We start from the raw sequence: 12,254 nt of genomic DNA, 5'->3' as shown, positions 1-12,254 counted from the left end.
ATCCTAGATTACATTACATCAGCTGTGACATCGGCAGGACTTTTAATATATTTTCTTTTGTGGTCAATAATTGAGAATATATCTACATATGCTTTATCTGCATTCAAATAATATCTACATATGAATTAACTTAATCATATTCTCGCTAAATTTGTTATAAATTTATGGCAGTTAATGCTTGAACTAGATGAAGTTCATGCATTCAGTAGTGCATTTTCATTTACATTTCAAGAAATTGTTTATAATTGCCATTAAAACAATTCAAAATAGAATAAAGAATGAAAATCTCAGGGATGTGAGAGTACTACATAGAGTGCAGTCCCATCAAATATCCCAATGATCTGCTTATGAACATAATTGATTCTTGAAAATGTAATAAATTTACTCAAAATTTGATGACTTGCAAATGAAACTAAAAAATTTATTTGGGCCAAATTTCTTTTCTTCTGTAATTCTTTGACATTAAAGTAGAGGTTAGCCCCAATAAACCTAAACATAAAATGTTATTCTTCAAATTTACTAATATATAGCAATCATTTACAAAATTTTCAGATTTGCAAATTGGAACTCACAGGACACATTAAGCTCAAATTTAACAAGCCAACAATAGAAATGCACTGAAAGGGGGAGGGAAAAAAGAAAAAAGAAGAAAAAAAGAACAAGAAAGAAAGAAGAAGCTCATACTAGAAAGTGGTATCTCACACCTTGAGAACCTAACTATTCAACTATTAACAAGTTATTTTGTGTTAATCCCTCACCAACAGTAGGATATTCTGCAGATAGTTGCCATTCTCCATCCACCAAGAATTTAATCTCATACCTTATACAGCAGAAAGTGATTAGGTTAATAAAGATGAACACCCATTAGTAAAACAGAATGTTAAATTTGAGAATAATAGCATGTACCTTCCAGGTCTAAGCAATAATGTTGTTGTGAACTTAGTAAAGGAACCATCATACTCTGGTGATAAGTGCTCTCCTTGACTCCAGCCATCAAAGGTGCCCATTACTTGTACATTCTGTGTGTGTATATATACACATATTATATTTATATAAATGAGGTCTTGTCTGAATGTCATAATTAATCTTTGAGAATCTTTTGAGTACTCTACCAAGTACTTTATAACGATCGTACTGTCTACTTAAAGCTAGAAATAGATCTACCCAAGAAAACCTAGCAATTGAAGAACAAGCATAAAACATGCATCCTCAAAGCCGGAAAAAAGTCCCAGGCTGGTATGAAAGTAGTGAAATACAATGATGATCAGTCGCTATAAGAGATTTTCATGCAATATTAAAAACAGCTAATATGATCTGCACTTTGTTTTAAGAGAAAGAAAACGATAATAGTTTTATCAACTTTTCTTCTCAAACAGTAAGTGGATGAAATGGTCTATCCATCCTAAAAAGACTTATGTTCCAGCGCAGTAATAACACCACCACAAGATCATACTGCAAATACCATGAGCAAGGGGTTGAGTTATATACATATGATTATACGACTATAGAAGTTGAGATCAGAACAATAGTTCAGACCATAAGATAAAAGAGGCCGATAGCAATCACTTCCCAATCCATTCTTTTGCAGAAATCAATCAGATTCTTTTGCAAGCCAACATGAGTAAAGAAATATGTCTTAGTTTATGGTCTATTCTTGCATGCTTACCTCTGCCATGCCATACCAGAATAAGTGAACCTCCTTGGATTGTGCAGCATCAATGTCCTTTATCTGTTCCTTCAGTTTTTCGCGGACAACTATACAGCAACAAGAAAGAGGGAGAATTTGAACTGTTGTTAGGATATTATGGAAAAAGCTCATTCAAACAAATTTGTTAAACTTGGTCTGCCATGTCACAAGAGCAAGATGATTATCACCCAAACCAATAAATTGATCGAAAGGCACACTGATCCAATTTGCCAACAAATTCAATATAAAGGCCTTTAAAACACCATATTGCAACTTCATGGGAAAGTTAAAAGAATAAGGAAAGAAACTGAAAAGACAGAAGGTTGAACTTACTAAGATTTTGCAATTTGAACATATATATATATATAAATATTTATATTTGCTTAATAGAATATCACCCACCACATTTATGACCCCATTGCATCATTATACAGAGGAAAGCCATCGACATAAAATTTACAAGCAACAATTATTCTACCTTGTAAACGCGAAAGGAGGTGAGACTGAATGTACTTCCCATTTATCTTTCTTGAACCTTCTGGAATGCCAGATTGAGCTATTTCTTCTGCCAGTGTAACCAAGGCCTGTTGTCCATACAAAATAATATAATGTGCTAATAATAGTACTTTAGAATCTGTAACACGATATAAATGCAAAAGACCACATGTTTTAGCTTAATGCTGAGGACACATGATGTGAAAACCATCGAATATATGTAAATGGGTCAGATGAAAAGATCAAGCTCAACAATGTACTGCAAAAGAGATAAGTTCACAATCAAGTTCACTTGTGAGAAAGGAAAGAGAAAGAAAGAAATAATGAATTCAATGTTTATATGGTAAAATAATGAGAGACTAAGGTATACTGTTGTGAGGTTTGTTGTATTTCTTATTCTCTGTAATCATCCCATGAATCAAGGAGTGAAGTAAAAACCCTGCCAGTAGTTCATGATTAATTCTTGTCACTATAATAACAGTCGCACAACATTAAATGTGAACATAATTTTTCTAAAGAAACATTTGACACATCTACATAATTATTCAACATTAAAACAATCACTCAGATACAAACTTAGGAAAAGGTATGGAGTGAACCTGAATATCATGCTCCACTACAGCAAGTTCGCTTTTGAAGTTAACCAGTGAGTCTTCCTTTGCATGAAGCTGCAGAGAAGAGGGAAAATGAATATAAGGGCTTTATCCTGATGCGGAATGCCCACATGCAGCATGGAAAAGTATGTTTTTCATTTAAGACTATGAGTTTCACGTCAAAATATTTAATTCTTGCAAATCCAGATCAGAAGATAGTACAAGAAAGACAGAAGATTCATGAGTTTAATGAAGATAGACACTGGACTTACTTTGCATGAGATTGTGTAAACTTGAACTGTCATGTTAACTAAACAAGGGTCTCAATTTTTTCGCATGACAGAACAGTTAAAAAGACCAAATTACACATAGTTAATCATCAAGGGACACAACTAAACATTCATAGTTAGTGTGGGGCCTTAGGGTGTTATCCATCATCTTTTTTGTTTTCTTTGATGGGACATATTTTTTTTTTTCTTTTCTTTCACTTCCTTGTCAATGGTTGGGAAAGAAAATAACACGGCACTGCCTATTTTGACTTTATATTTGGTTTTTCATATGTGCATGCATGAAAGCTCTGTGATGGTTGAGCAAACAAGTATACAGTAAATTTAATTCTCCTAGCAAAGCTTCTGTCAACAAAGTAATTAGAATATAATAAAAGCTAACAACACATATATAATACGAGGTATTGAAAGAAGTACAAGAGAATACATAAAATAATCAGATTTATTTAAATACCAATTGCACGCACATCCAAGTCTTGGCATAGACTAACCTGTCGTTTGAGGAGTCGATTATGTTGATTGGCTTCACTTAGTTTTTTAACGAGCTTGTCTCTTTCTGAATCAGCTAGCAGTAACTTCAACTGTTAAAAAATTAAAGAATTCAAGTCTCAGTACTGGAAAGTTGTGTATCTATATCTTAATTATCCTCGGTGAGACCTCACTTGTTTTAAAGAGAAAGTACGAATACAAAATGAATTGGAACTTCCACAGACAAACTACGAAGTGCAAAGTCTACTACAGCTATTATCAGATGCTGGCATCTAATGGACTGATGACTCAATGCTTTCTTCCCAATTTCGTCAGGGCTCAGGCATCATGCAATTAAGAAGTCATTAAAGAATGATAACAGCTTGCCGCCTGCTAGTACACTAACAGTGATTGAGGCAAACGGTAGTATTCTTTCATTTATACGCAAAGGAAGAGTCTAAATCAGTGCCACCCTTGACATAAAGTGTATCTCTTAGTAACACTGCTTAGTCAGTACAAAGGGAAAGTGCTTTGCCCTTGCTCATTTATACCTTCCCCTCATCATCCATGAATATCAGCCTGTTTAAAGTCAATAGAGAATAACAAGAGAGAAACAAAGAAATATAGTTCAGAGCCCTCAACGGATGATCAGAAAGTCAGGATATTTCAAAAAGTTGGGTATATATATGTTTTCTCTCATACGTTTCTTCCTTTATGACTTCTTCACTTTCTTCCAGTGTATGGCTTACATGTCACAAAAACTAAGCAGATAACATGCTACTTTTTTGCGCTTATACTTCTTCACTTATAAATATTATAGGAAAAGACAGTATAATTTTGTGTTCTAGTTAATAGGTACGAAAGTGTCTTTTCACTAGCGCGTTATTTTGATCTCTTCATCAACAAGACCCAACATTTCCTAGTTTCTCCATCCCAATTCAGTTACAGGGTAAAAGGGATGGTGTATTTGATATTTGTCACAAAATAACAAACACAGTACAAATACGAGCTCACCTCATCGCTGCTCAATGGTCGAGCATCCCCTGGTGAAGCATCAGATGCCTTCTCTTCATCTTCTAATTGTGTTGACGAAGACTCCTCCAGACTAACTGGCATGGCATATGTTCTCCAGAATTCTTGGCTCAACCAAGCCTTTGTTGAAGATCCTTGAAAAGGATGAGACAATCTTGGGCAGCTTGTCTTTACATTGCTAGGAAGTTTATGGATACATTTCCAATCTAACATTCGTGAACTCCATGAAAACCACAGTACTTGTCTGCTTATAAAGCACCTATCATACCCATGACATAAATAATCTTGATAAATAAAGTCCCAAATCCTAACTTAATTTTCAGAAAGACCATTAAGTTGGTTAATACATTCTAAGTAGTAAGTTTAATCCATCAGTGTTCCCACTAGCAATCAAATTGGAAGAGTATATTGTAAGGAAATAATAGTTTTATTTTCCTTTTGGCTAAAAGATCATGGAGAAACACATAATTTCAGGTAATTTTAGACCTTTACACCATTTCAAGAATAGGTATTGTATAAAAATAAATAAATAAAATGTTTGTTAAGGATGCTTACCTTGTGGCACCTATCTCCATTTTGACGAGTCCTCGAGCTGAAATAACAAAACAAAAAGATGGAACATTAGGAGCCTCATTTACCCAAAGCATATGCTAAATATTATCATAGTAATGTGACAATTCTGTTGAGTAAATTTGAGATTAAGCATAGTACCAAATGTTAACTAAATAAACTTCCACTTGCTCATTATTAACTCACAAAATGACAGTTGCAGAAGAAAATTTAAGTACTGACATAAAAGAACAACCAACATAAACATTAGTGGAAGCTCCCTTTTCAAAATTGAAAAGTGATACAAATAGTTAAATGGTGTAGTAAGGAGAGTTAAAATAAAAGATCAGAACTCTCCAAAGAATAACATATTATCATTAACTATTGAGATATCATTCCCCAGATCCCAATTAAAGTCTCTACTTCACTTCATTCATTGTATAGCATCCAAGATGCAATAGTTTGACAACAACAACAACAACAACTTATTCTTTAGTCTTGTGGTGATGGGTTTTGACGGGAAAAGATGTGATCTTTACACCAAAGCCATAAAATTCAGAATAATTAGGAGCATTCAATACCCAAACAATCAGGATAACACATCCATGAAATTATTCTTCCATACACATTACAGTTTTTTCTACACTGACGACGAAAAATAGATACAACCAATAACAAATCATATATTTAATTCCGTCACATTTATAATACGCCTATAATCTATTCGACAAAACTCGTCAGAGAATATTGTAACTCATGATGCTATCCAAAGTACCCAAGTAACATACATATTCAAAGATACAAAAATCATGAAACTACAGAGTAACAAATTACAGAAGACAATAAAATAACATTACTGTGGAGGGAGTATATATATGTATTTAGAGCAGAGTAATCTGCTACTTACAGAATGAGATTTTTCTGTTTAAGCTGTAGCTCTTTTCTTGCCTTTCTCGTTTTTCTTTCTTTTGGTTCGGGTTTAGCAATGAGAGTTGAGGCCAGGATTTTTCACAAGAGTGGTGGAGAGTGTGGACTGACACGTGTCCAGTTGTGGAAGATTTGGTTCACTGATCATCGGAGAAATATATATAAACTAGAAAAGAAATCAGCACGTGGTGAATTATAAATTTGGGCCCAATGATGTGAAACCAAATCCAAAACCGTTAGCCCATTAAGCTTCAGCTTGTGAATAAATGGGTCCATAGAACTGAACCCAGTAGACAAATTTTGGTAAGTTGGCCTCTTTTAAAGTCTAATATATTTAAGGGATAGATCATTCAAGAACAAAATTGACCTGTAGGGCTCCTTTCCTGAAGGTTGTCCGATAAACTTTCATCACTATATACATAATAAATGTTGGATAAAGAATTAAATTCGAAACTTTTTATTTTTCATACTTTTAAAAAATTAACAAGTAGTGAAAGATGTGGAAAGAGAACGAGTTTAACTCAAAAAGAATTATCAAGTCAAGCACTGATCCTTTTATATAGAGTTTATGAGCACAATCACTCTGGCACGGTTACCCTTAAAGAATTAGTAGTGCATCAAATTTTGCTGCTTTTAAAATGGAAAAAACAAAATCGTACTAAATATAAAAGTGTCGAACCGTATTGAATCAGATTTTTTAGTTTTATACAAGCCTATCCAGTATTATTTCACTATCTATACAAGCCAATTAAATTATTTTATACTTATATGTCCATGTTTTTTCTTTAAAAAAAATTATATAATAAAAAGCTTTTAATATATTAAAGAATTATAAAATTAGTTTTACGGTTTGATTTTAAATTGATATAATACGGTTCGGTTATAATATAATTTTGATTTAATTATTACTAAAATACCAATAGCACATTATAATAATAGAATATTTTCAGTTTGATGTGGTTGGATCTTAAACTTTTTTAATTATATTGATTTTAATATTTCTCATAATAGGTTTTCAATTTGGTTTGAAAATAGAGACCCGTGCTGAGCCTTACTTGTATGATAAATCATTTTTACAAAAATTGGGTGAATATCAGCCATGCTATTTGTTTATTGATAGTTATTATATTTTGTGCACCGGACTGGGAATCTACATCAGGGTCGATGGGGTATTTGTCCCCACTGCCGCCTCAACTTCTTTTATGTACTTTTTGGTCCTTTAATTTTTTATTTAAAAAGTATATCATACCATTTACTCTTATATATACAGTTATTTATTTTTCTTTTATGAAAAAAAAAAAAGAAAAAAAAGATCCCCAGTTATTACATCATGGATTTGCCTCTAATTTTGCGTCTTAAACTTCCAACCATTTTAGCTAATGGTGCATTAATTAAGAAATAGCAGCACCATGTGGTTGTTTGTGCTTCCTATAATTAATTTGTCCTTTTCCTTTTCCTATTTCTAAACTGATAGCGAGTGGTAGAGTTTGGGTCTCATTTGCGGGGATCCAATTTAAATATAAGATAAGTACACTATAATTATATATAAAAAGAATTCCGAGGACTGTTTCTTGATTTCTTTACTCTTTTTTAATTTTTTAAAAAATATACGAATTTTTTTATCTAATTTTGAAATTAGCATCTTATCGATAAATTTGAATTTTATTCAAATTAATTATTGATTTACAGTTATTTCTACTGAAAAAGAGCTTATACGATCACACCCAATAAAAATTACTATTATTCATCGCTCTTTTTTTTTATTATTGTCAGAAAGAAATGGTTAAAAATTCTTCCTAACTATAGTAACATTATTAATGTCTTATCATTTATTTTAAAGAGGCCAACCCTTGAAAATCTTCTCAAAATATCTATAACATTTAAAATACTTATTGTTATGTATTAAATGAATTTTGAATTTTTGGTGTGTGCCATGGTCAGATAGATCCTCCGCCACTGTTGATAGCAATTGGAGTGGGACTGCCAAGATCACATCACAAAGACAATTTTATATATCGTAAGAAAAAGTGGACATGAAATTTATACCTATTGTCTCCAAGCTTAATTTTATGCCATAGCAAGGAAAAAAGAGTCACATGAGTTGTCTCCTTAGGGAAAAAGGCAGCTCTATTTCCTCAAAGAATGACAACTAATGCTTTTTTACATTGAAACTCATCTGGATGAGTGCCCGCCTCATGGGCGGCTTATACATGTCTGTGCGGGCGCGTCTATATGTTATCTAAATAGCAAAAGAAAGAAACTTTCATAAATAAGAGAATCTTGTGCTCTGAAAATGGCTGTCTGAACTCTTTTTGCCTTCAACTATTTAAGAAAAAAGATTAATCCTAAATAATGGCCAGAGAGGTGTAGATTTTTTTGCAATATAACACAAAAATATTTATTAGAATTTAAAATTGAATTGATTAAGGTGATAGTTAAATAAATAAAAAAGTGTAGAGTAGAATTGAACTTGGGTGCAATTAATATTAAAATGACTAGAACTAGCTATTTGGTTGGTTGAATTTTAACACTTATAAATTATTAATATTTTTTATTTTTTAGTAATGTGAGATTTCTAACACTTTTCCTCAAGTAGGTATTGCAGATGGGTGGATATTTTCGGATATCTTACCTAATCGAACCTTAATAGGATGGTTTCAGATAATTATAAATGGATTTGGTATTAAATTTTAATACTCATGTCAGATTTATGTCATATTCGAATTTGAATCTTCGGGTATTCACTGCCTGAACGCGATTATTAAAATAGATACAGGTATAGAGTTTATGTATCTAGTATCTGATATTCATTTAAATAATATACATATATATTATGTGTATGAAATAAAATAATAAAATTTAAAATTATTAATTTTATAAATTTTTATTTTATTAATATATTTTAGAATTTATTAATGTAAATGGTTCATAAATGGATACCCATTTAAATATCCAAATATTTATATAAATGGGTATTAACGGATAGTATATCTGCTATCTATTTAAATATTTATAAAATTTTATTTAATAGTTCTATATATTAAATTTATTTTTATCGGGTATGAGTAGTATTTATTCGGATTTGGGACGGATTCAAATAATAAAGATAATTTTTTAAACGGATTTAGGACGGATTAGATATATCCATGTTTTAATTGAGTTCGGATATCCTTAAATAGACAAGTACCCTTCTTGTTGTCATTCCTACCCTCAAATACAAATATTCTCCCCCTGAAACTTGAGAATGAATTATAACACATCGGCAACAATTGATAAGGCCGCTAAGACTAGAGATCTAAACGGAAAGCAGAAAAATTAAGAAACCGGATCATATATGTTATGATATAATATTAAAATTTCAAATTGATTGATTAATGTGGGAGTTAAATCAATAAGGGAGTGTCGAGCTTAATAAATAGAATTGAGCTTGGATTCAACCAATACTTAAAATAACTAAAACTAGCTACTTAGTTGGTTTTAAACTTTAACCCTTATAAATTGTTTATATCCCTTACTTTTTACATGCGGGATCTCTAACAATACTCAAAACCCTAAAAGATCTCTAGAGGGTCTAAATGTCTTTTTCTTTACTATTAAATTTTTGAAGAATTTTCACAGTCACAATCTTTTGAAAAAAAATTATTTTTGCGGTCAAAAAGAAATATTTTTATAATTTTTTCAAAGATCTTTATTTATTTATTTTTTAATTTCATAAAAAAAAAAGATATCAAAAGTATACCTACAAGATACGAAGAATAATTTTTAAAATTTATATTATTGTAACTTCAATTTTTATTTTATATTTTTTTATCTTTCAGAATTTTATTAGAAAAAAATACTAAAAATATACCTATAAGATACCGAAAGAATATTATTTTTAATTTGTATTACTGTGAAATCAGCCAAATGAGAAATTTTTTGTTTTTATTTTATATCTTTATGTTTGGTATTCGTGAATTGAATGATACTATATTTTTTTATAGCAACTAGTGTGTTTTGGTGGCATGAAGATGTGTGTTTCAAAAAATATACCATAATATATAAAAATATTATATCAAATACAGTTTAAAATATATGAAGATATAATTAAAATGAAATTAAAAATTATATCTAACGGTAACAAAAATATAATAAAAGAATACTAACAACATATCAATATATACTATAATACAGTCTAAAAAATCGTATAAATAAAAATTTAAAAAAAAACTGTAGAAAACCTATTTTGAAAAGATTTGTAAAAAATCTTTTCTGAAAAAATGTATAAAAAATGACCGTAAACAAAAATTTATACACACTTTCCCGTAAATGTGTAAAAATACCTAAATCTCTTATACCAGAAATTTCTTTAGATTTTATATATATATAAATTTCCGAGACTTAAAATTTTTTCACATTTGTAGTTATTTTGACATATAAATTTTTTGTTTTGATATATGTACTTAATTTTGATACTTAGATTCAAGTTTATGAATAATTTTATATTTTTTTATTAATTTATTGATTTATAAGTTATATTCTAGTAAATTTTGACTCTAATCCTAAAAGATGACATATTAATTATTTTCTAATATTATATTAACTAATAAATAGTTTTTTAATAAATAATAATACTAATTCTATCCTAAAAATATATTAATTATATTCCAATTTTATATTAACTATAAATTAAATTTATAATTAGATAATAATTCTAATCTAAAAAATATATTAATTATATTCCAATTTTATATTAACTATAAATTAAATTTATAATTAGATAATAATTCTAATCTAAAAAATAACATCTTAAATTATATTTATAATATTATATTCAATAACAAATTAAGTTTTTAAATATATAATAAATTTCTAATCCTAAAAGATATTAATATCAATTATATTGATATGCTAATTTATATAATATTAAAATTAATTAATAAGTAATTTTTAAAATAATTTTTTAGTTATAAAATTTTAAAATTTTATAAAAAGTAAGGACATTTAAAGATAGTTTGTTTGTTATTATTTTTTTAAAATTTTATTAATCAATATTAAATATTAAATTTTTTATTAAATTGTATCTATCAACTTAATTTTATAATTAAAATAATAATAATAGTTATGCAACATACGGGTAAACAACTAGTATATATAAATTTCTGAAACCTAAATTTTTTTATTTCTATTCTTAATTTTTGACATATGGAGTTATTGTTTTGACATGTGTACTTATTTTTGACACACGGGACTCAAGTTTATGTATAATTTTATGATTTTTTCTATTAATTTATTGATTAATAAGTTACATTCCTAATTAAGCACTCATTTTAATCCTAAGAAATAATATATTAATAATAAATTAATTTTTTACTTAGATAATAATTATTCTAAAAATAGCATATTAATTATATTTTAATATTGTATTAACTAATAAATTAGTTATCTAATTAGATAATAGTTTTAATTATAGAAAATAAAATTTTTAAATATTATGTTTACTAATAAATTAATCTTTAGTTATTAATAATATTTTTTAATTTTAAAAAATAATAATATCAATTATATTTATATTATTAGTTTATTTAATATTAGAATTAATAAATAAATATTTTAAAATAATTTTTATATTGTTACACTAATAAATATTTTAAAAAGAATTAAGGACATTTAAAAATAGTTAGTTTGCTATTATTTTTAAAATATTATGATTTAATATTATTAAAAAATTTATTAAATTGTATTGTATTTATAAATATTATAATCGAAATATTAATAACGGCTAAATAACTAGTTTAAATTTTATTCTTAAACAATTAAAAGAACTGTGGATTCAATATTGTTTAGGCCTAGGGTTTTTTTGTGGTTGAGCCGGGTCTTAATAATAATAAAATCTACATCTTATTAATATGGTCCAACTAATTTTTTAGGACACATGGAATACATGTTGTGAATCAAATATTTCTTTAATTCAAACAGTTTAAACTATTCGAGTTATTTAAAAATCCACTTAATAATTGATTTTTAACTTATATGATCTCATCCATTTATTTAATAACTTGATAATTTGATTGGGACTATCATTTGGTTGTCATAACTCTAACCAACAGAGAATCTCAAACTGACAAGATAATATATTCATCAATATTGACAGAGTAGATTAACAGAAAAAGTTGGTAAGGAACCTTATAGTTGTCCCACTTTTGCCTAGAAAATTAACAAAATGACAAAAATGAA

At 28.5% G+C, this 12,254-nt stretch overlaps 1 protein-coding gene across 1 annotated transcript; it reads right to left on the bottom strand.

Moving 5' to 3' along the window:
• Positions 1-484: 484 nt before the first annotated feature.
• On the bottom strand, positions 485-6,167 carry LOC8258925 (protein PTST, chloroplastic). The gene is made up of 9 exons (XM_002533987.4): positions 6,019-6,167; positions 5,118-5,154; positions 4,545-4,821; positions 3,554-3,643; positions 2,782-2,850; positions 2,166-2,271; positions 1,667-1,755; positions 907-1,019; positions 485-820 (listed from the first exon to the last, which is right to left on the bottom strand). Exons 2-9 carry the CDS (start codon positions 5,135-5,137, stop codon positions 718-720), a joined length of 867 nt encoding a protein of 288 aa, XP_002534033.2. The 5' UTR covers positions 5,138-5,154; positions 6,019-6,167; the 3' UTR covers positions 485-717.
• Positions 6,168-12,254: the final 6,087 nt, after the last annotated feature.

This window comes from Ricinus communis, chromosome 5 (assembly GCF_019578655.1).
Source record: "Ricinus communis isolate WT05 ecotype wild-type chromosome 5, ASM1957865v1, whole genome shotgun sequence".
Lineage (NCBI taxonomy): Eukaryota > Viridiplantae > Streptophyta > Magnoliopsida > Malpighiales > Euphorbiaceae > Ricinus > Ricinus communis.
Note: the sequence above shows the minus strand (reverse complement) of the source record. Positions and strands in the feature narration are given on the sequence as shown.

Coding starts and splice junctions, on each gene's coding strand:
- LOC8258925 (XM_002533987.4), bottom strand. CDS start 5,137: ATGGAGATAGGTGCCACAAG. Junction 1,020..1,666: donor TCTGGTATGGCATGGCAGAG/GTAAGCATGCAA, acceptor ATACACACACAG/AATGTACAAGTAATGGGCAC. Junction 821..906: donor TTATTGCTTAGACCTGGAAG/GTACATGCTATT, acceptor CTGCTGTATAAG/GTATGAGATTAAATTCTTGG.